At 35.4% G+C, this 26,235-nt stretch overlaps 1 protein-coding gene across 1 annotated transcript in view; it reads left to right on the top strand.

Moving 5' to 3' along the window:
- The window catches only part of CNTN5 (contactin 5), a 1,123,225-nt gene that overhangs the window by 850,168 nt on the left and 246,822 nt on the right, over nt 1–26,235 (top strand). Inside the window, exons 10-11 of the mRNA XM_024574613.3 lie at nt 20,475–20,656; nt 24,595–24,731. Coding sequence (XP_024430381.3) covers nt 20,475–20,656; nt 24,595–24,731 — 319 coding nt within the window. The remainder of the gene's footprint in view (nt 1–20,474; nt 20,657–24,594; nt 24,732–26,235) is intronic.

The following is a 26,235-nucleotide window of genomic DNA, read 5'->3' as shown; positions in this document are numbered from 1 at the left end:
TTGGTAAGGATATGGAGAAATTGGAACCCTTATGCATTGCTAGGGTGAAATGGTGTAGCCACTATGGGAAATAGTATGAAGGTTACTCAAAAAATTAAAATAGATCCAGTAATTTCACCCCTGGTATTTATCCAAAAGAAACAAGAGTAAGGATCTCAAAGTGACTTTTGCACTCTGTGTTCACTGCAGCATTATTTACAACAGATAAGATTTGGAAACAATTTACATGTCCATTGATAAATGAATGAAGAAAGAAAATGTGTTATACATATACAATAGAATATTATTTAGCCTTAAAAAAGAATGAAATCCTACTATATGGGTAATCCTTGAGAACACTATGTTAAGTGAAAAGCCAATCTAAAAGGACAAACATTGAATGACACCATTTATATGAGGCACATAAAACCGTCAAGCAGTCAAACACATAGAAGCAGACAGTAGAGTGGTAGTTGCCAAGGGCTAGAAGAAGGAAAAATAGGCAGGTGTTATTTATTATATGTAAAGTTTCAGTTATACAAGATAATTAAGTTCTGCTATAAAACATTGTGGTGATAGTTTACTGAATTGGACACTTAATTTTTTTTAAAAGAGGATATTTCATGCTAAGTGTTCTTACCACAATGTAAAGGAAGGAAGGCGGGAAGGAATAAATTCAGTGAGTTAATACATACAAAAAGCTTAGAACAGTGTCTGGCACATAGTAAGAGCCCAATTAATATTCTCTCCTGTTTTCATCCAGTTATAGAAACTACAAACTCTGAAATTAACATGGTCATCTTTTTTTCTCATTCACACTCTACCTAGCACCAAGTTCTGTTAGGTCGACCTCTTAAATATCTTAAATATTCACTTCTTATTCTCACCCTATTACCTTTGTCTACAGTAGAGTCATCTTTTATATAGATTTCTTAATCAGCCTCCTAATTTTTTTCCAACCTCCAATTGGCTTATTTCAGTGCATTCTACTTGCTGTATGCAGAATATCCTAAACCAAAGACTGGTCACCTTTCTTCATAATCAGAGTTTTATTGGAGCACATCCATCCCCACTCATTTAGGTATCACCTGTCTGGTTTCACACTACAATGGCAGAGTCATGTGCTTGTAGCAAAGAACACCTGGCCTGAAAGCCTAAAATAGTTACTATCCCTCTCTTTAAAGAAATGTTAATGGAATCTGTCCTACACTCCAATAAGAAAATCAAACTCCTGCTTAAAATATTTCCATCACTTTCAGTAATCATTGGGCAAACTCCGTACTCTTTAAAATCACTTTTATAGCACTTCATACTCATCCCAGCCACCTCTTCAGCTTTGTTACAAGCCACTGCCAACCAAGCATATTATATTTCTTTCAGTTCCTTAAATACATCATTTTCTCTCTTACCTCTATGTAAGCAGCTCACTCCATTAGTTCTTCTCTCAAGATTTTTGTCTTTGCTTGCATAACTCTTAATCATTCAAGTCTAAACTTAATTTTACCTTCTTAAGAAAACATTGTCTGCCCGCCACCATACTAGAGTAGGAAGTCCTTTCTTTTTACTTCCTGTAAATCATGCCAATTTTTTTAAGTCATTGCATAACTGATTATATGACATTTCCATATTTGTCATAGTCACCATGATAACCCCCAATTCTAGTACAAAGCCTACCACATAGGTATATCATAATAGGTATCATGTATGATTGTGTAATGAATATAAAATAAATATGGCATCATTCCAGAAACTTCCTTCACCTATCTGTAAACCCAGCCTTTTTGTGCCTTGGCAAAGATAGCTTGGCATGTGATTCTTCTGAGCCTTCCTTGTTTGGCCGGATTCAGGGGTTTTCTCTGAGTTGGAAGATAAGAAGCACCAGGATGGAACTACATGTGGAAGAGGAAGACATCCAACTGCCTTCATTTGGAACATGGGCTGGGCTCAGAGAGGACTGTTTTTACTGTTATATTACTTTTTTCATAAATGTAAGGAAAATGAGTAAATTTATACAAATTGTAAAAATATAAAAATCATAACAGGCCACAATCTTACAGAAATTACCAAGATTCTTTACCTAAATTTGGCTCATGAGGAAGATAATTAAAAGTGATGGGGTGACATATTCTGAGCTGTAATTCAGGTCCTAAGTCAAACTGATGCCATGGGAAGGTTATGAGTTTGATACATTAGTTAAGAATCAGAGCTTCTAGTCAAGATAGAGGCATAGGCAGACATGGGTCACCTTTTTGCACAACCACATCAAAACTACAACTAAAATATAGAACAACCATCACTCAGAACCATCAGAAATTGAGTTGAATGGAAGTCTGACAACTATGGAATTAAGGAAACCACATCCATCCAGACTGGTAGGAGGGGCAGAGACACAGAACAGGCTCTTCCCTCACCCATGTGTGGTGGATAAAAATTCAGGAGGGATATCTCAGGAGTGAGGAGTCCTAACCCATGCCAGGCTCTCCAGCCCAGGGTTCTAGTGCCAGGAAGATAAGTCCCAACAACTTCTGGCTACAAAAACCAGAGGGGATTGAGTTGGTGGAAGAAACTTCTAGATCCCCAAGCAATTCCTCTTAAAGAATCCACATTTACTCAGACTCACTCACTCTGAGTTCCAGTGCCAGGGTGGCAGCTTGAAGGTCACTAGTAGCATACGGGGAAGGGCTGAAGTGTCTGGCATCAGGGCGAGCAGAGGCCATTGTTGCTTTTCTGAGCCCTCCCACCACTCCCAAGCAGAGTCACAGAGCTGGCAGGCTGGTGCCATACATGAGACTCCATTAACCTGGCTAACACTGTTTGACAAGCCTTGGAGATCCCCAGAGACCCCGCCCCACCCAACTTATGGGACCATCCAAGCTGTTTTTCCATATGAATGGGTTGTCTTGACTCATGCTTCACAACTTCCTAAATCCTATCAAACAAGCAACAGCTGATAAGCTCCAGGCTGGGCACTAGCAGCAGCCAGATTATTTTCACTGTTTAGCTTCACCTGGGAATCTCTAAGCCCAGAACAAGTAGCAGCCTTCTCAGGCTGCTTTATAGCTCAGGAAGGATGGCCCTTGGCAAAATACAGGTGGGAACTGACCTTGACCTGCCCCTGCACAGCTGATCTTCCATGGAGGGTGGAAGTTGGTGGTCAGTGGTCACAGCCAATCCTTGCAACTGGCTGGCCTGGGTAAATCCCTTCCATTGATCTGCCAATAGCAACCAAGACTCAACCACAAGAGGAGAGTGTACTGAGCCCACACAAAGGGCACATCTCAGATATCCAACTTGGGTGATAGGGGAGGCTGGACCACTGAACCCTAGAGGACACGTACTACATTAGGGCACACTAGCAAGACAAGGAGTCAAAGCAGCTCTACCTAATACACACAAACAAACACAGGGAGGCTGCAAAAATGAGGAGACAAAGAAATATGGCCCAAATGAAAAAACAGATCAAAACTCCAAAGAGCTAAACAAAGTGAAGGTAAGCAATATATCAGATGCAGAGTTCAAAACATTGGTTATAAGGATGCTCAAGAAACTTACTGAGGAACTCATCAGCATAAAAAAGATCCAAACAGAAATGAAGGATTCACTAACTGAAATAAAGGACAATTTACAGGGAAACAACAGCAGAGTGGGTGAAGCCAAGGATCAAATCAATGATCTGGAAGATAAGGAAGCAAAAAACAACCTGTCAGAACAACAAGAAGAAAAAAAAAATCCAAAAATTGAGGGTAGTATAAGCAGCCTTTGGACAACTTCAAGAAATCCAACATTCACATCATAGGGGTGCAAAAAGGAGAAGAGAAAGAGCAAGAAATAGGAAATATATTTGAAAAAATAATAAAAGAAAACTTCCCAAATTTGGCAAAGGAAATAGACATGCAAGTCCAGGAAGTACAGAGAACCCAATCAAGTTGGACCCAAAGAGCACCACACCAAGGCATATCATAATTAAAATTCCAAGGGTTAAATATAAAGAGAGAATCTTATAAGCAGCAAGAGAAAATCAGAGAGTTACCTACAAAGGAGTTCCCATAAAACCATTAGCTGATTTCTCAAAAGAAACTTTTCAGGCAAGAAGGGAATGGCAAGAATTATTTCAAGTGATGAAAAGGAAGGACCTACAGCCAAGATTACTCTATTCAGCAAAGCTATCATTTAGAATGGAAGGTCAGATAAAATGCTTCCCAGATAAGGTAAAGATAAAGGAATTCATCAACACCAAGGCATTATTACATGAACTGTTAAAAAGACTTATTTAAGAAAAAGAGGAAGATCAAAACTATGAACATTAAAATGACAACAAACTCACAACTATCAACTAGTGAATCTAAAAAATAAAAACAAAAACAAACTAAGCAAACAACTAGAACAGGAACAGAATCATGGGAATATGGATCATTTGGAGGGGTATGAGCTGGGAGAGGGAAGGAGGAGAGAGGGGGAAGTGGTGCAGGGATCAAGAAGCATATTTGCTAAGAACAAAATAGACAGGGAGAGGTTAAGGATAGTATACCAATGGGAGAAGCCAAAGAACTTACATGCACTACCCATGGACATGAACTAAGGTGGGCTGGATTGCTGGAGGGAAGGGGGTATTGGGCAGATGGGGGCAAAGAGAAAAAATGGGACAACTGTAACAGAATAATCAATCAAATGTACTTAAAGAAGAATCAGAAAGCATAGAAATCTAAAACATACTTAAGTTAGATGCAGTTCAGTTTTTCTCCCTAAGTGCCAATTAATGAAATTATTTGATGGCTGAAAGAGTGGTCTCTTGCCTGAAGGATAAGACTCTGTCAAGAAAGATCCAGGCTTATGCTCCCTGTTGTGAAAGTTTCTAAACTTTCACAAATGAAACTTTCATCTTCAAAATTTTGTATATTATGTAGTTAGCAATAACCACTCACATTAGTGGTTGAGTATTTATTTGTTGATTGATTGATTGATTGGTTGATTGATTGATACAGGATCATAAAAGAAAAAACTTTTGCCTCAATAGCTTTTTTATGATGTTTTTTTATGTGCTTTCTCAGAGAAAAGTTATAAAACTTAGTTCTTTCTGTTTCTATCAAACATATACAGTGTTACCTTCTTTTTTTCTGTGCAAGTCACAAAAGAGCCATAACCATATATATTTTCACATCAGATGTAAAATTCATATCCCACTTGTGACTTATGCAAGGAAAATAGGAAGCTCCGTTAGATAGACCTACAATTTGTGTATGAATGGTGGTGTGCAGCCTGGGAGTACTTTCCTTTGAAATCATTAAATCTTTACAGCTAAGTATTCCTTCTGCCTTGACAGATTCTACACATTACCTTATTATGTGTATAAAAATGATCTTTAAAAAATACATTTAATGATTTCAACAATGGCCAAAGTTCACCCAACACTTTTCTTACTTTCTAAAACTACATTTGGAGGCACTTTTCATCCTGTCACTTCAGGCGTGCATAACAAAAAGCTTCCGGCAGAACTTCAAGGTGGTTTCACGTAGTCTTTTACTGTCACTAACAGAGATATTTCTGAGCCAAATGAATAGTACCATTCTCAGTATAACATATCTTCTGTAAATTTCGTTGCTTATTCTACGTGAAAATAAAATGTGCAGTTAGTTGTACGGGTATAATTTCAACAGACTAAAATAAGGAAGAATATAACTCTGCTCTGCCTTTACTGTCAAAGCTGACATTTCTACTCATCCTTTTAGTGTAGTAAAAATCAGTCTTCTTTTTAAACAACAACACCACTTTCAGGCTGTTACTGAAAAGAAATTAGCCCTGAAAAATATTAAGCTAATTAAAATCTGATTATAATCTCAAATATTAAATCCCACTTACGTACAAAAAAAAATGAATGATTCATCCTTGGTTACAAGTAAGTCATTTGAAAACAGCAAAAATTATTATTTTCCCTAAGTGGTCATGGACAACGTCAACAAATATGGGGTATCCAAAATGCCTGTAAAAAGTCAGCACTGCCAGTAAGCTCAGGGTCACTTTTTAATTAATAATGAATTGAGTATATTATTACATACAGAAATCTTTCCAAATAAGTTTTCAGCCACTCCATCAAAGCTTCTCAAAATTTTCACATTGTAAAGCTTCTATCAATGTAGTTGAAAAAATTTTAAGATACTCATCTTGAGGATAGAAGAAAGAAAAAGGGAAGTAAACAGCATTAAAACTTTTATAGTATGAAAATATCTTTGTTTTTGAAGGAAAAATATGCGCTATCCATAACCTTGCCTGTGCTTTCCTACACACATCATACATGTAGCACATGTGAAGTTCCACCAATAGCAAAGAACAAAATCCTGCCATTTGTGACAACATGGACAGACTTAGAAGGTATTATGCTAAATAAGGTAGACAGAGAAAGGCAAATACCACGTGACTTCATTTATATGTTGAATTTTAAAAAATCAACACAAATAAACCAATGAAACAAAAACAGACCAATAGAAACAAAAAACTGATGGCTGCCAGAGGGGAGGGAGGTGAAGGATGGGACGATTCTAGTGTGACAACTTTGCCCAGTGATGGATGGTTACTACACTTAGAGTGGTGATCACATTGTAAAACATATAAATGTCAAGTCACACTGCTGTACTCCTGAAACTATTATAATATCATATACCAATTATACTTTAATAGAAAAAAACACAAATTTTGCTAAAAAATTTATTTAGGCTGAAAAAAGACATACTATTTGGAAACTCCAATTTTCATACAGGAATAAAGAACAAGTATTTTTTTAATAAATGTGTGAAATATAAAATGGATTCTCTCTTAGTTTCTAAAATTTCTAATTTTTACCTTTTTTCTCTAACATAAAAATAATAATGGGTTGGAAGGTTTATAAAGTATATAGAATAATGTGTATTATAAGAATAACACAAAGAATAGGAAGGGAGATATGTCATTATAATATTGTCAGATACATATTGCAAACCTTGAAGCAACCATACACATATAAAAACAGCAAAGGCTATAGTTAATAAATCAGTAGATGTTAATAAAGTATTTAAAATAATACACTAATAGAAAATAGACAAGGAAAGAAGGCAAAAAAGTAACAAAGGATTGATGAAATAGATATAAAATTAATATTATAATGCTAGACTTAAACCCAACTGCAGAAGATTATATTGTGTTAAGTCACTAAAATACACCAACGGCAGACATTGCCAGACGGATGACATGGATGACTGGATATTATTATAAACTGTCTGCAAGAACCCCACTTTAAATGTAAAGTGCACACACACATACATAAGAAATGCTACGTGAGATAAAGATGGACATGTCGTATAACAAAAAGGTCAGTTTCTCAAGAAGACATTACAAACCCAAAGTGTGTAGGCACATAACAAAAGAACTTTGAAATGTATGAAGCAAAATCCAGATTGCCAGAATTTTGTTGTGTATTTTAGTGGGTGTGTTCATCAATGATATTGGCCTGGAGTTTTCTTTATTTTGTCTTTATTTGGTTTTGGAATAGGATAATATTGGCCTCTTAAAAAATGTTTGGGAATCTTTCCTCTTGGATATTTTGGAATAGTTTGAGAAGGATAGGAATTAGCTCTTCCTTAAATGTTTGGTAAAAACCTTGTAGGAAGCCATCCCGTCCAGAGCTTTTGTGTGCTGGGAGTCATTTTTTATTACTGCTTCAATTTCAATAGCTGTTATCAGGCTTTCTGCTCTTTCTTGACTCAGTTTTGGAGAATTATATGTTTCTAGAAATTTTCCCATTTTGCCTGGGTCTTCAAATTTCTGGGCGTATAGTTGTTTGTAGTAATTTCTTATAATCTTTTGTATTTCTGTGATATCAGTTGTAATTTCTCCTCTTTCATTTCTAATTTTATTTCTTTGGGTCCTCTCTTTTTCTTGATGAGTCTGGTTAAAGGCTTATTGATTTTGTTTATCTTTTCAAAGAACCATCTCCTGGATTTATTGATCCTTTGAATTATTCTTTTAGTCTCTATGTCATTTAATTCTGCTGTGATCTTGGTTATTTTCTTCCTTCTACTTGCTTTGGGCTTTGTTTGTTGTTGTTCCTCTAGTTTTTGTAGCTGTTGGGTTAGGTTATTTATTTGAAAATGTTCTCTTTTTTCAGATAGGCCTGTGTTGCTATGAACTTCCCTCTCAGGACTGCCTTTGTTGTGTCTCGTAGGCTCTGGGCTGTTGTGTGGTCATTTTCACTTGTTTCCAGAAACTTTTTAATTTCTTCCTTGATCTCATTGTTTACTCACTCATTGTTTAATAATATGTTATTCAGTCTCCATGGATTTGATTGTTCTTGAGTTTTTTTCCTTGTAAGTTGGTTTCTAATTTCAAGCCCATTGTGATCTGAGAAAACGCTTGATATGATTTCAATTTTCTTTGTTGAGGCTTGTTTTGTGTCCTACCATGTGTTCTATCTTTGACAATGTTCCATGTGCATTTAAAAAGAATGTATATTTTGTTTCTTTGGGGTGAAAGGTTCCATATAGATCAGTTAAGTCCATATGATCTAGACAGAGGGGTGTCTGACCTTTTGGTGTCTCTGGGCCACCCTGGAGGAATAAGAGTTGTCTTGGGACGCACATTAAAAACACAAACACTAATGAAAACTGATGAGCAAATAAAAAGGTTTTAAGTAAATTTATGACTTTTTGTTTGGCTGCATTCATAGCCATCCTGGGCCCTGTAGCCCCCCACAGGCTGCAGGTTGGATACCCTTAATAGGGTGTCGTTCAGTGCCACAATATCCTTTTTGATTCTGTGTTTGGACAATCTGTCCTTTGTTGACAGTGGGGTTTTATTAAAATCCCCTATAATAAGTGTGCTGCTGTCTGTATCTTTCTTGTCCTCCAAGATTTTCCTTATATATTTGGGTGCTCCTATGTTCAATTCAAAGAACCTATGCACCCCAATGTTCATAGAACAATTTACCATAGCCAAGTGCTGGAAGCAACCTAAGTGCCCATAAGTAAATGAAGGGATCAAAAAACTCGGGTACATTTACACAATGGAACACCATGAAGCAGAAAGAAAGAAGGAGCTCCTACTCTTTCTGGCAGCATGGATGGAACTAGAGAGCATTATGCTAAGTGAAGTAAGCTAGGTGGTGAGAGACAAATACCATATGATCTCACCTATAAATGGAACCTAATCAACAAAACAAACAATCAAGCAAAAATAAAGAACAAATTGACAGTGCCCAGAGGGGAGAAGGTAGGGGGATAATGGGAAAGAAGGGGAAGGACAAGTCAAAGAACATGTATGGAGGATCCATGGGCAGGACAATGGGGTGGGAATTGACTGTGGGGGGTTAGAGTAGGAGGGCAGGGCAGGGGAGAGCAATGGGGAAAAAGTTGGATAACTATAATTGAACAACAATTTAAAAAAAAGGAAAAAATTTATTGAGATGACATTTGTTAACAGCATCATATATGTTTAAAGTGCACATTTCTATGATACTAGAATTGTATAATGCACTATGTGCCCACCACCAAAAGTTATAATTTCAATAACTGGCACAAGAAGAAATAGAAAATGTGAATTGTGCCATATATATTAATAAATTGGATTTGTAATTAAAAGCCTTCCCACTACAGAAACTTTAGCTCACTAATGAATTCTGTGAAACACTTAAGGAAGAAACTATATACCATGACCAAGTGGAGTTTAACTCAGGAATCAAAATTTGGTTTAACTTAAAAAAAATCAATTGATATAATTTGTCATGTAAAAAGAATAAAAGAGAAAAATCTTATATTCATCTTAGTAAAAGTGGTATATGACAAAATTCAAACTCTTCAGAACGTAGAATTAGAGGGAAATTTTCTTGGCTAGAAAAAGGGCATCTACAAAAAAAAACCAATATTCAACATCATAATAAATGATAAAAGACTGAAATGTTGTCTTTTATTTCCTCTCATCACTTTTGTTCAACATTTAATGGGCTCCAAAACAGTAAAATAAAGCATAAAAAGAAACAAAATTACTTGGGGATAGGAAAGGAATGAGTATAACTATCTCTGCAGATGCCATAGCTGTGTACATAAACTATCTTGAGGGAACCACAAAAAATTACTAAAATTAATATTTGGCAATAAACTGAATATCCCTAAGATCTGTACACTGATAAGTCAGCTGACGTGGCTGAGAGAAATGAAATATCTACTTAAGTGAAGAGATAGACCACTATAAGACTAAATGGTGTTCATATGTCAATTCTCCCCAAATCGATAAATGAATCTATGTAATCCAGGCAAAACTCCAGGAGCCTTTTATTTTTACAGGAATCAGCAAGATACCTCTAAAATTTATTTTAAAGTTCAAAGAACACAGAATATCCAAAACAATTTGTTAGAAAAAGAACAAATTTAAAAGACATACACACTTGATTTTAAGATTTTCTCAAAAAGTAATAATAATCAAGAATGGGAGGAATTGACATAAAACTGATTTACAAATTAATGAAACAGAAGAGTCCAGAAATAGACTTGCATATATATATACTAGTTTGTCATGACAATGCCGAGTAATTCAATGAGGAAAGTAATATTTGGACCAATAGTGTTGTTATATGTGGATACCCCTGTTACCAAAATTGAAAAGATTGATGATACCAAATATAGTCAGGGATGTAAAACAGCTGGAAATTTCATACATTGCTGGTGGAGTTATAAAATTATCTAGTTATAATGGAAAATAGTCTGCTAGTATTTCCTACAGTTAAATGTTACCTCACCTGTATGGGTTATTCTACTTCTAGTTACTTACCCAGAAAAAAAAATATGTCCATAAAAAACTTGTCCATGAGTGGACAAAGCAGTTTTTTTCATAGTAACTTAAAGCTGGAAACAAACCAAATGTCCAACGGTTAACTAATAACTGGATAAACAAATTTTGGCTTATCCACATATTAAAATACTACTTAATTAAGATATATGAACTACTGATAACTCACAACATTGATAGATCTCATGTATGTTATGCTGAGAGAAAGAAACCAGATTCAAAAAGAGTACAAAATGTATGATTACCTTTATATAAGTCTAAAGATGGGAAAAGTAATCTCGAAAATGCTTATTTTAATATACCACTGCAAAGTCTTGAACATTATTTCTTGTGGACATGTGCAACAATTTCTCTAGGGAACGTAATTATGATTCTAGTCCATCACATTAGTGGTCTTCAGATTGTACAGTGTGTAATGATCCTCATTTGTGAGTTGATTCCAGTAGTTTTCTGAGCTAGTTATACCAATATAAAACTCCACTTTAGTTTAAGACTTCTTCTTGACTGACATCCATACCTATAATTCGTATTTTTAGATTTCTCAAAGCATCATAGTTTGCCAGGTTTTTGGCCATGAAATGGGATTTCATTATGGTCTGAATTTGCATTGACCGATTGTAATGATGAATGCATTCTCATATGTTTTTTGATTATTTATGTTTCCTCTTTTTTGTTTATTTTTATGATTGCTTTTCTTATAGATTTTCAGCAGTTCTTTACCTAATCTATTTGTCTTTTCAGTTATTTGTGTGACACATAATTTCTCCCAGGTTTGGCTTGACCTTATCTTATTGTATCCTTTATTGAAAAGAAATTGTTGATATTAATGCAGTAAAATGTATTAATAATTTCTCATGCATAGCAATTTTTATATCTTGTTTGAAAAATTAATTATTCCCTACAACAAGGACATAAAATCATTTCCTATATATATATTTTTACAAGAGTTTCCATTGGCATCAGCATCTAACTAGCAGACCAAAGAAAAGTGAAAATGGAGGATTATGGGAAAGGTGGGGTACCTGGATGATGCTTGGTACATCATTCTTTCTCTACTCTATTGGCCAGAACTCAATCACATGGACCTACCTAAGTGATGCTGAAAAATGGGGTCTAATTACATGCCCAGGAAGAAAGGGAAATGTAATCTTTGAAAACTTAGCTAGTTGTTCTTCTGATGAACATTTCCATTCTTCCACGTATTGAATGCACTCACCCCTTCCCCAAGAAACACAAGTCAGATCCCATCTTTTCTTAAGTACAAGATTTCCAGATCTCCATTAGGTTCATATATGGATCATCTTGATTCTGTAACATACAAGCTTAAAAGATAATTATGTGGCCTCACACAAAGATGGAACAGGAATCAATTACCCGCTATTGAAATGTGTTTTGAGAAGAATTCCTTCCAATGGGGCTGTACAGATTTTGTAGCTCAAATTCCTGTTGGTATACATTTGGAAGCCTAAAATTTGTTTTAAGGTGCGAATAGTAAAAGTTTTGTTATTGTAAATTCAGACTCTCAGTTTCCTTAGCATTGTAGTCATCTCAAAAATCTAATGGGCTTTTGATCTGTTTGCTTCCACTCAATCCCATGTACTAGTAACTTTGTTCAAAGTTATTCCTTAGAAATAACTGCTAAGTCCTCATGCCTCTTGCACTCAATGTAATGACAGCTACCTTGAAATCATCAAGTTTGGTTGGGAAGACCAAAACTCTTAGCTTCGCCATAGGATTGATTCTTCATTTTCTCCTGTTACTCTATGTCTTTTTATTCTTATTTCCTACTATGTGAGATTTAGAAAAAGTTAGATTTTCCAACTGCATCAAATATGTATTGCCACAACAGTGTTGCATAACAAAACACCCAAAACTTAGCAGCTTAAAACATTCATTATTTATCAAAAGACTAATTAGTTGTGTGATTCTGATTTGGCTCCAACTGGGCTGATTTCCCCTGAACTTGCTCACAAATACATCAGCTGTGGGGTGCACTGGAGGCCAGCAGGTCTGATATGTCCTCTGCCTAGATGATATGGCTCTGCTCCATATGACCTCTCCTTTTCTAGCAGGCTAACGAATTTCTTGTAAGATCCAAGTTTCAAGGCAAGGATCCAAGAAAAAGCAGAATTATACAAATCATCCTAAAGCTACATGACTAAAGCAAGTCATAAGGCAACCCAGATTTCAAGTACTAGTTAAAAGATCATCTTCTAATGATAATGTCCTGCAAAGATTACATGGTCAAGGATATATCTATAGACAGTGATGGAGAATTGAGGGCATTTTGGCAATTAATCTGCTCTACCAACCAAGATCCCACATTTTCCAGCCTTTCTATGTTCATTAATTCTGCTGACAATCCAGCCAGTATTTTTTTGAGTGCATTTACTTTTTTCCTGCTACTTTGATGATGAAGCTAATGAAAATTCACACACTTAACACTCTATTTTCTAATTTTGTCATGAGGCTCTACATTTGGATTACCTTTCTCAGGTGTCCAAGATGAAAGTTTTACCAAATGTTTTGCCACTGAATAACTGGTCCTCATCTTTACAGTGTCAGACCCTCACCCTTTTATTCCTGACCATTTCAAATATTTTATGTCTTATTGTGGCAGCGATCCATTTCCAAATATCAATTTCTATGTTAGTAAGATCATGCTAGTGGGTATAACAAATAAAACTTCAAATACTAACATCTTAGCCAGATATTTATATATGATTCATGCAGTATCCGGAAACTGTTATTTATTATCATTGATGAGGTAGTCATTCACACTTTCCACCAAGCAGTCATTCAAAAGGTCTACTATAATCTCCAACCCCTGACTTCCAAAGGTGCCCTGGGCATTGATAGGAACCTAGCAAACAGAGAAAGGTAGAGCGGAGGAATCACATTTCTGGGTCAATTTCACTGTATATCATGGCCAGAAATCAACACATGGCCATGCCTACTTGAATATAAATAAAGGAAATGTTTGCCCCGGAGAAAAGAAGAGATGAATTTTGGTAAGAGTTTAGCTTTCCAGTCTTTGCTATATCTTCTATTTGTTTAGAAAATTATACTCTCCTTATCTATTCTTTTAATGGTTACCCTGTTGAGTTTCTCACACATTTTTAAATTCTAAAGTTCATCTATATCTTAAACATCCTTCCTCAAAATAAAAGAACTTTAGGATATTTTAAACTCTATTCACTCCTATTTAATTACATGGTCTTCTTGATTGGTAATTTAGTTTCTTCTCTTTTTATATGTTCACTCCGTTATTGTTGTTACTATTATTTGTATAGTTTTTTGTAGACTTGATAATATCTTTATTTCCTTTTCACTTCGAAAAGATAATTTACTATATGCAAAAATCTAATTTTATGTTTTTTTCCCTCTAAGACCATTGGACATTACTATTCCAACATCTTCTTATGCTTTCATTGTTGCTGTTAGAAAGCTAATGAATATTCAAATTATTGTACTTTTGTAAATGATCTGTCTTCCCTCTCTGGCTACTAGTACATTTCATTCATGTTCTACAGTCTTAGTCATGCGTATTACATACAAATGCTCCCAATAACCCATTCTAAGGTGAAAATATCATTAAATCAAAAATGTATTTAACACACCTGATCTACTGAACATCAGAGATTAGCCTACTTTAAACCTGCTCAGAACACAACATCCAAAAAGTGCTGGCAACATAGTACACTGTAGAGTGGCGGTCGTTTATCCTCACGGTTGTGTGCCCGACCGAGAGCTGCAGCTCGCGGCCGATGCCCGGCCCATGGCAGAATATGGTATACTGCATACCGCCAGCCCGGGAAACAATAAAAACAGAATTTGAAGTAGGGTTTCCACTAAATGTGTACTGCTATTGCACCATTGTAAAGTCAAAAAATCATTTTAAGTAGAATCAGGGTAAGCCAGAGACCACCGGCATTGTTTCTTGTATGTAAGGATTCATGTCCTTCTTCATCTCAGGAGAACTGTGTGCGGTTTCTCATTAGATATGGCAGAGTCTTAGTCTCTCACTTGTTTTCTCTCTCTCTGTCTCTATCTTTCTTCCTTTTTCTGCCTTGGTGGAACTACATTTTGAATAAAGAACTCTATCCACCACTTTTAGAAAATATATTATTCAACAAGTCTAATTAAATCTTTAACTCATCCATTAAGTCTTGTATTTAGGCTTTTTTATTTTTAATTATAAGTTTATTTTAATTTTAATCTGCACAGTTACTTTAATAGTCATATCTCTTTTGTCATTTTTTAATCCATGATCATTTTTATTCCAAAGCTTATTGCTATTAACATTTAACATAAAGTTACATTTTTTATGTATTATATAATTCTGAAATGGCTGCATAAGAATAATAATTATCAATTAGAACAGCTAAACTAAAAATTCAAATTCCACCACTAAAAGACAAAATTTCAGATTAAATCAAAAGTTACATCTATTTACCATTTACTATAATTAGATCAAAACAAGGTGACACATCACAAAAAAAGGAAAAAATAAGGGATAAATAAGATAAAAGATTATTTAAAGCAAAAATATCACTAAATTAGATGGAAGATCATTTTATTTTGATAAAATTAAAACTCTAAAAATATATTAACTTGTATAAACATTTATGTTTAGAGTTAATCAAAATACAAATTTAAAAAATACAAGACAATACTAGTGGTAATAATAGTGGAAAATTTAACATACCTCTCAGTCCAGCAGATCAACTAGGAGAAAAATTAAAAAGGATATAAAGCAGCAGTTTTCCACTATGTTCTGGGAAGTGGAGGGGAAGGAGGTCAACTCTAGGACCCGCATTCCTACTTTAATAAGACTAGCGTTGCTTTTGACTATTGTTTATTTTTAATTTTCTTCTTTTATATATAAACTTTTCATAAGATATTTGATTTGACAAAAGTTAAATTACTTAAAAATTATGAAAAATAATAAAATAGTATTAGAATTAAATATTAATAAAAACTGTCTAAAATCTAATTTTTAACTCTTTAAGCTTTTTTTTCCCCAATAGACACATAACTCATAAAAACTGATTCTTTTAGTTACAAAGATTGATTCAGGTTCCAAAAAATAGAAATTATACATCACTATTTCTACATATCAAAATATATGGTACATTTCTTCATCTATAAAAAAGAAAAAGCTCTTATTAAAAAAAAAAAACACACACACAGTTGTTTGGAACACCATCCAGGAACTAAAAAGTTGTTGGTTCAATTCCTGCTGAAAACACATACCTAGGTTGCGGTTCCGCCCCCGGTCCTGGTGCCATCCCTGGACTGGGCGCCTTCTGAACGCAACCATTTGCTGTTTCTCTCTCACATCAACATTTCTCTTCTCCCTCCCTTTCTCCCTACATCTCGCTCTAGAAAAAATGAAAAAGTGGAGCTCCACTGGCACAATCAGTTAGCGCACAGTACTTACAAGAAATGAAAAAATGTCCTCGAGCGAGGACTTAAAAAAAAAGAAAGAAAAAGAAAAAGACAGTAATATATGCTTGTATTATTTACCATAGGTAATAACTATATCGATTATTAAGCTCCAAAAGTCAAAATGATACAAATTCGCCATTCAAGAAAGATGACTAAATTAAAAACAGAGTCGTTAATTAAAACAAAAAGGTAAAATTCAAAATGCTTATTTTGAAGGCCAATTAAAAAAGGTAAATCTCTGACAAGGCTAATCATTAAAAACCATTACAGCTAACATTTATTGAATACTCACTATTCACCATGTATTTTGGCAAGTAGTGTACAAGAACTTAGTTCACTTAATCTTCAAAACAATACTACATAAATCATTCATTCACTTATTTCATAAGCATTTATTAAGTACTCACTATAAACCTAGCACTCTATGAAATATTATGGACATACTGCTGAACGAAAGAGGTGATGCCAGTGTCCTCAAGATATTTGCATTTTGAGGGAACAAATAAATATCTTCATTAAATAAAATTTACAACTTAGAAAATTTTTCCGAGGTCACAATGCATTTTTGTGTCTAAATTGCATTTGCTCTTAAACTGTATTCCTTCAAGGCCCATGCTATTAAGCAAACATGCAATGCTAGTAGCAATAATAATAATAGATTTAAATAGTTACAATTTATATAACTCATTGCTGAAACAAAAATTATGGATAAAATGGTTGATTTTCTAGGGAAATGTAAATTGTCAAAATGGACAGCAGATATTTGAAAATAACACAATTAAAGAAAACAGAACAAATTGAAGACACTGTTAAGAAAAAAACTTTATTGTGGTAGTAAACCCAGGTGACTTTTTGTAGGAGTCCTATTAATATTCTAAAGAATATATAATTTCTCTACTATTTAAGCTACCAAAGTAGCAGATGGAAGTACTCTGTCATGTTTACCAAGCTATCATCCATCGCTGTGATACATAATTTATCAAAGCTAGCTTGTAAACCACCCACCCACCCACTCACTAACATGTTAGCACACATCAACAAACCTAATAAACAACAGACAATCTCACCTTTGAATATGGATGCAAAAATCCTAAATTAAAAAAATCACAAATCATTTCTCACATGCAACAAAGTCTGTCCAGAAAGTATCCAGCCATGTACTGTGAAAAATAGAGACATTTATTGAAGATATAACATTGTACATAGGACAATGACACCTCAGTACCAATCAAAGTAGGCACCTTAGGACCTCATACATTTCTCCCAATTGCCATCAACTTCCCCATTGTATATTACTGAGTTTCATCAACAGTCTGAAATCTCTTCCCTTTCAAAGGTGGTTTTAGTTTTGGGAAAAGCCCGAAGTCATAGGGCACCAAATCTGGGCTGTAGGAGGGCTGACTCACCTGGGTGATCTGATGTTTCATCAAAAGACTCTGCCCTAGATGTGATGCATGATGGGTGTGTTGTCCTGATGAAGCTGCCAATCACCAGTTGCTCATAGCTGCGGCCTTCTGAATCATCTGAATAGTTCCTATGGAGGAATGTCCAAGCTTAATGCAAAATTTGATGCAGATTCGTTCCTCTACTCATGCAATCATTTTGCCTGTGTTGGTCACACAGTACAGGTGCTCACCCAACCACCCCCACCGGTTAGCACAGTGAGGTCGTCATTGTCCCTGCTTGCACACTCCAGTCCTCTCGCCTTGGCTGCCAGGTTACACCGACGCCAGACAAACCTTTCTGAACTTAAGGGTTATTCCAAAATGCAAGGTTCAGTCTTCGTGGATGTTGTCTATATGTACCTAAATAAACAAGCAAAAACTGTCAACTCAAATCCAGCACTTTCACTTTATGTTTCATTCCTAAGGAATAAATCAGAAAGGTGTTAACAAAAATACACATGGTCTTTATCATAACATTGTTTATAATAGTGAACATTGCTATCATTTCTATAAGGAAAATTAGTGGGAAAATATCCTATCCTTAGTAATTATAATCTGTTACAAGAGATGTGAGTAGGATACACAAAGCACTTTGCTACTTAAAAGAGAAAAAAATAGTTTTTGGATTCACTTGTTTGCTGATGGGTACTTAGGTTGCTTCCAGTACTTGGCTATTGTAAATTGTGCTGCTATGAACATTGGGGTGCACCGGTTCTTTTGGATTGGTGTTTCAGGGTTCTTAGGGTATAATCCCAGCAGCAGAATTGCTGGGTCAAAGGGCAGTTCCATTTTTAGTTTTCTGAGGAAATTCCAAAACAAAATACAACCAGAGATATTGAGGTTGGGAACAGTCTAGCAGTGGCCAGGGGGGAGTGGGGTGGGGACAGTGGGAAGAGGGGACTGCAGGAACTATTATAAAGGACACATGGACAAAATCGGGGGGGGAGGGTGGAGGTGGGGGAGGGAGGTGGGTTCAGCTGGGGTGGGGTGGAGGGATGGGGAGAAAAGGCACACAACTGTAATTGAATAACAATAAAAATTTTTAAAAAAGAGAGAAAAAAATATTCCAGCAGACTACACAAGTAAGGGAAGACTGCTGAAGGGGAGGAGGCATTCAGGACGGGTTGCAAAGGAGAGTGAGATTTTAACAGACACAATTGGAAACACACAGAGATGCCTCTCTGTGTCAGGAACTTGGGAATGAAATAGTGAGAAGTCAAACTGAAACAGTAGAGTAGGCCCAGCCCATACAGTACATTAAATACAGAGAGTAATAAATAATCAACAGAATGGAACTGAGGAGCCTGAAACAGGTCCAAGCCTGTGAGGACCAATTATGTGGCAAACACAACATGACAAGTATTGTGGGAAAGGGAGTTTTAATGATGCTGAAATAATTAGTTGCATTCCCTATCTCATACCAAAAGCATGAATATAGTCCAGATGGATTAAAGATACAACCTTTTGAGAATAATTTTTAAAATACTACTAGAAATACTGCAGAAAATATAGACATAAATATGGGTTTACAGATAATTTTATAAACAAGTAAAAATTCAAAGTCATGAAGAAAACCACAGATATATTTGCTTCTCCGAAAAATGTTTATAAAATTTTATCACAGAATTTTTTTTAGAGACAAACTCTTTATGGTTCTAACACATAAAACACTCTGAGAAATTAATTTAAATAATGCAAACAGGCAAATAGAAAAATCAGAAAAGTAACATAAGCAAATATTTCAGAAAAGCAGGTGCAAATGGGCAATAAATTATGAAAAGATGTTCAACCTTCTTAGTATTCAGAGCAATATTAATTAAAATAGCAAATGTCATTTCTTATTTTTCAATACTGACAAAAATTAAACAGATTAATCACATAAAATGATGGCAAGAATACGTGGAAATAGTCTCACAGATTACTGATAGGTGTGGAAACTGCCACTATATTATTGAAAAACAATCTGGCGGTACTTATTAAAATGAAAAATATACATGTCCTTTGATCCATCAATTTCCACTTTTGTGAATGTCTGCTGAAAATAAAAAAAACCAAAGTCATCGTACATGATATGTGTGCACTGTTGTTTGTAGCAATATTGTTTCTCAGTGGCAAAATAAGAAAGTAAAACAAAACAAAACTTGGGCTCTGCTAAATGTTTAACTAAAAGGAATGGTTGATTAAATTCTGATACATCTATAGTGGAATAATATGCAGCTATTAACCAGAATAAGCCATGGGTTGATCTTGGATTTGGTTTGTATCATAATAATAAATATTAACTATATGAGTTACATTTTTAAACAAAATGTGACCAACTTTTATATGTATATATCACAGAGATGAAGTGAGAGATTACATGCAAACTGTACTTATTGTCACAGAAAGAAGATATTTGCAGGAGTGGGGATAAAAGAGTTCTTAAGTCACTTATGAATCTTGTTCAGTTCTTGGCAATAAGCACATATTACTTGGTAGTTTCACCAAATTACTTTTACCATTTACACAATTTCACAAAGTTTTTAAAAATAAAGTATGTATTAACATATATAAAATACTGTTTCTGATTTGCTTTCCTGAAATATGAAAGAAAGGTAACTGTCTACCGTGTAACCTAAGTACGTACATATCAGAATCCGCATGGGAAGTAAAGTATATCAACCAGCCCATGGTCCTTAATTGTGATTACAGTTTATTGCACTCAGCCTATTAAGTGCTTAAATTACCAGATAACAGAATCTATGTTCCTGATAGTGGAAAGTGTATTAACAATATTTTTGTTCCTCATTGTAGCCCAGTTCCAACAATCACATGGATGAAGGTCAGTGGTTATATTCCTAGTAAGGCACGCCTGCGGAAATCCCAAGCAGTGCTGGAAATACCCAACGTGCAGCTGGACGATGCAGGAGTGTATGAGTGCAGAGCTGAAAACTCTCGTGGAAAAAATTCCTTTCGGGGACAATTACAAGTATACAGTAAGTGGTGGCAGCAAGGCGTTATGCCCCAGTTCCAAGAGCCAAACTGAAAATGCAAATTACTTTGAACTAAATATTGGTTTTAGGCATATAAAAACCAAGTAATAATTTATAATAATACTTCTTTGATATGATAAAGAATCATGTAGAATTACTATACACAGAGAAATGCTTTAGTTAAAAATGTATGAGGAATTATCAAGTTCTTTGTACAACATAGAGAGTTGATATTTGTAAAAATGAGATGTTTTTCTGGATAAGTTAAGAATCCTTATTAACTTAATCTTGCCCTAGGTTTGAACAGGAGTCACAATCTATTGCCAATAAACCAAGCCTGTTCAGCTTTTTTTTTTTATAAATAAAATTTTGTTGGAACACAGCCACATTCCTTTGCTTACTTATTATCTACGGCAGTTTTGGCACTGCGATGGCAGAACTGAATAGTTGGGAAGGAGACCAGATAATGCAAAGCCTAAATTTTCTACCTGATCCTTCAAAAAAACATGCTGACCCCTGGGTTAAATTCCTACTTTTATAAGATAAACAGTCTTTACAGCCTACAAGTGTTTATATTGTCCAAAATGCCAAAGAGCCAAGCAGGTTGTGTATAAGAATTTAGAAAACCTACTTAAAAATATCTACAATCTCTTCACCTCTGGGGATTGCAAATTGAATCTGTTTTCATATTTGCTTTTATAATATGCATTATATATAATGGGTAAGTGATATTATTCTTATGTCCCAGGGGAGGAGATTGAAGAATAGAGGAATAATAATCCAGAACATTGATAAAAGCATATACAGATGCTTCCAATATGAATTATCCAAATCGCATATCCAGCTGAATCTGCCTTGCTCTGCAACTGTCACTGTATCTCAAGAGCAGTCATCCCAAGAACCTTAACATTCTTCCCAGGGATGTTTAAAGGGTATTTTAAAATATTAATATCTGAATTCAATCTGTTTTTCTTTCTTTATCTCTACCAATGGGCCACTTTTAGGAATTCAGTACTCCAACCAAATTGACTACACACATTTTATTCATTCACTCACTGATTCAATTAATGTTTACTAAGTGCTTATTACTGACTGCTCTATCTGCTAGGAACAGAGCTTTGAAGAAACTTGTGGTCCATTGGATTAGATGAAAAGCAAACCCCACATTAGAACAGAGCATACTCTTTGCTGTGACAAAGGCATGTGCAAAGGATTGTGGGAGCATAGTCTACTCCATTTTACTGGGATGACTTAGGGAAAGCTTCCAGAGGATTTATACCTTAAAGGCTAAACAGGGGAAAGCATCCTGGAAAAAGGATACATGAGTAATTTAGAAGTTTGTGAGACTGAAACTCCAGCACTGATTTGGTTATCTTTAGGCCATGGATATTATATTTGGATGAAATCTTTCCTGATAAAAATCTGATAGCTAAGGATAAGTGTTCAACCAGTATTTTGCTACTTGAACCACACACCCCCCACAAAAATGTGCTAAAACTATTTGGGAAAAGTCCCAGATCTGTATTGTGAAGAATTGTCTGCACCTAAATAAGAATTAGATTTATAATCTGGGACAGAAGCACTTATAGGACACTAATCTTGCCCCCCTCCCCACCCCAGATATTTCACTCATAAGCAGTAGCAAATATTGCAAAAAAAAAAAAGAAAAAATTGCTTTTACTCAATATTGCCAGTGTATCTTCTGGTGAGAAGGTATGCTAGTAAGAAACTACTCTGAGCTCTCCTCGTCATCCACAATTAGATGTCCACTGCAGGCCAGCGGGCTGCCAGTACACAGTGCATCCAGCGAGAGTGGAACAGCATCTGGGTTTAAGGTGCCATATGCCTCTTAAACTGTTCACACCCTCAAATGGGTGGCTTGACAAAAGCTAAGTAAAACAAGTTACTGACTTTTTTATTTTTTAAATGGGGAGGGCAGTATAATAGGCGATTTTTACTTGTAACATTGTTGGTAGCATGAATTTGAATAATATTTTAATTGCATTCCTGTATCACCCACTGAATTTTGAGCTGACAGCAAACACACATCGTGGCATATTTATCTCTGCATCCTCAGTGCTAACTGTTGTACCAATAGTGATGCCCAATACATATTTGGAGAAGGGAAAGCAGGAATTATTTCTTTTTCAATTAATCGATCACTTGTTGATTCCTAATACAAATTCATTTTGGAATCAGGACTCTAAATTGGGCAAAACATTACTTTGATTTCTAGTTTTCTTCCTTTCTAGATAACTAGTTTTTAATTTAATAGCTTTTTCTTTTCTAATTTTTCATTTTAGTAACTTATAAACATATTTTCCCAGTTTCTTTTCATACTTACAAGCTCTGTATCCTGGCAGTGGTCTTAGTGTATACATTTACACATAATAAATGTAACTAATCTCCTGTAATCAACTATCAGACAGGCTGGGACAAAATAGGTTTACTGTTGTTCACATAAAAATAATGCAATAGCCCTGGGTGGTGTAGCTCAGTGGGTTGAGTGCTGGCCTGCAAACCAAAGAGTTGTCTGTTCAATTCCCAGTCAGAGTACATGCCTGGGTGGCAGGCCAGGTCCCCAGTAGGGGGCACATGAGAGGCAACCACACATTGATGTTTCTCTCCCTATCTTTCTCCTTAGTTTCCTCTCTGTCTAAAAATAAATAAATAAAAATCTAAAAAAAATTTAAATAATACAATAATTAGTAAATAATAATACAAGAATAAACTGTGTTTCATGTACTCACAAGTATAAACCTCCTTCAGCCCCACCTTGTATGCAGTGGTGCTATGTCTAAAGTAAATATGCATATCATGTCCACTGTGGTCTTGATGACCTCGCTTTCTAGCTGGGAAGTCAAACAATAGCTAAAAAACTCAATTAACAGTTTGTCAGCAACAGAAGAGAGGTAATAAGTTACTACGTGATTACTTTCCAAGTGAGTAAGAACTACAGATGTCCAGAGAAGATGCAGATGACTCCTCTTCAAGGTTAGGGTCAGTCATCCTTATATTACTGAGACAAAACCTTGAATTATGAGAATTCGAAGAGACAGAGGAGAGAAGTAGAATATTCCATGTGGATTGAACAGTCTGAAGAAGATGCATGGTATGCACGGGAGACCTCTAATCTGTCCACTTGGATCATGTGTAGTTATGAAGTTGTCTGGCAAAGTAGAGTCAGAAAGGTTACAGAATGTCCAAATGAGAAAGCAGAGTTTAAGGTTTCTTTTGCATCTCACTATTTCTATGAGTATTTTTTGCATATGACTACAAAGAGACTGATTTTGGAAGCCAGGCACAAAAAATCAGGATCAGTATTTGAAGTTCGCCATGGTAGATTGTTGAGTGAAAGCTCCTAGCCTTGAAGTTGAAACACATGGTGTGTTCTTAAAGGCCTACAAATCCTAACTATGCCAACGTAAGTCTCCTTGAAGACCAAGCTATACATTGGCCAGAAGATAATCATCTAAAAACAAAATTCCCAATTACAGACAAGTTTGAAGGTAAAGCTCCCTAGGTATCCAGTAATTGCTTTCAATTCATTTTTTTTGAACATATCAAAATGGGATCGGAGAAATATGCTCCCTGAAGTCAGAAATATCTGACTTTGAAAGTGGTTTCTGTCCCTTACTGTGTGACCTCAGGTAAATTTCCTTAACTTTTCTGAGCCATGAAACAATAGGCTATGCTTAGCTTATAAAAGTGTCTGTAATGATCAAAACATCATCACTGATTTTATATTCATATGTAGTTATACGCACACACACAGGAAATGAGAGTTCTGTGGTAACAGAATGCTGTGCCTCTCCCAAACGCCTACAGTTCCATGAGTTGATAAGAATTGTTAATTCAATTAATATGTCCATTTGAACTGTGACTTTGGTTAAGCGTTTGAGAAATGAATTCACCCCTTTCTAATGCTTATACTCTTACAGCTTACCCACACTGGGTAGAAAAGCTGAATGATACTCAGCTAGACAGTGGAAGCCCTCTCCGATGGGAATGTAAGGCCACTGGGAAACCCAGACCCACATACCGCTGGCTGAAGAATGGAGTGCCCCTCTTAACTCAGGTACTGTTGGTAGCTATTGACCAGCCTTGGCGCGGTTTCAGCAGTCTTTCACCTAGGACAAACTATACTCTTTTATTTTTGTTGAAATCCATTTTTCAATTATGTTTTATAATATATTTGGAGTGAGAAACAACAAATATATAAATAATTTTTATTTTAATTACTTTACTTTTTTAAGTAATACATCATTTCCTTATATTTTATTAAATCCTATAAATTTATAGGAAAATATCAGTGATTATCATAGACTCATTGCAATTTGTAACTGACTTTTAGATGTTATCTGCCTTGTTGCTGTCATTTTGCTGATGATGGAGATAACCCCAAACAGTGAAGTGACTTGCCCAAGATCAAATATCTAGTAAGGGACTAACGTCGAATAGAATCCTAGTCCTCTGTGTCCCGGGCAGGTTCTTCCTGTGGCATCCTGCTACCCATAGACTTAAATATCTTTTTAGTAAAGCTACTGCATGTTTATAAAACAACTTAATATGTACTAGATTTGAAAATAAATCAATTATATTTAACTTCAGAATAATGGTAATATTTTAGCTAACTCCTTACTTTATTTGTGGCCTTTGCCTGAAAGAGGACAGGAAGGAGATGTATAAGTTGACATTCTGAACACAGGTTCTATCCAGCGGCCTCTTGTCTACCATTTATCTCTTTGGGACTCAGTTGCTTCTTTGTAGAATGAAGAGAGTAGACCAGATCATCCCTACAGTCCCATCTAGCTCCAACATTCCCTTATTCTAAAACCAGTTAGGCCAAAACAAATACAATTCCACAAAAAGACAGACATGTAGAACTGTTTAAAAAAAACAGAGTGATGGGGTGAGAATCCTGAGGCATTGACTCATTGCCTCTTCCTCTCTCGTTCTCCCAGGGATACCAGATAAACCTTGAGAAGAGACTCTACTGGTCATATAATCTACTGTCAGCATCCAAGTGAAGTAAATTCTATAAATTCCACTGGCAGATAATCCATTTGCAAAGTGAATAGGTGTATTTTGGAAATGATGCCAAGTTAGTTGGCATCTCTGTTGATGGATAATCAAAGTACTGCTCACTTAACATTTAAAAAAACGCTTTGCTTGGCATTGAGTAGACAAGACACCTTGTTGTTTAACAATATTTTATATGTAAAATTCATTTTGAAATATCCTCTTGGCCTCAGTTTACTTCAATTTGCACATGCTCAGTTTTATGTCTGCTATATTGTTTCTTCTGATAATAAAGTTGACATTTTTTGACCAATAATTTTATACAGAATCCAGCTACAGGGCAGTTTTTCTGTGTTATTTGGTTGGGAAGTGAAAGAAAAGGCAAATTCTGACCAGATCAATATAGTAAGAGGGTCCTCGTTATGACCTTCGCTCTACTTAACCTTGATCCCATGGAGCTGTAGCCTCAGTCCTTTCTACCATGTGAACCCTGCTTGCCCTTTGTAAAATGATTCACATAGAAGCTTCATCTGCTGATTAAACTTCACAAGCTCAACTAA

The sequence above is a fragment of the Desmodus rotundus genome, chromosome 5, assembly GCF_022682495.2.
Source record: "Desmodus rotundus isolate HL8 chromosome 5, HLdesRot8A.1, whole genome shotgun sequence".
Taxonomy (NCBI): Eukaryota; Metazoa; Chordata; class Mammalia; order Chiroptera; family Phyllostomidae; genus Desmodus; species Desmodus rotundus.
Note: the sequence above shows the minus strand (reverse complement) of the source record. Positions and strands in the feature narration are given on the sequence as shown.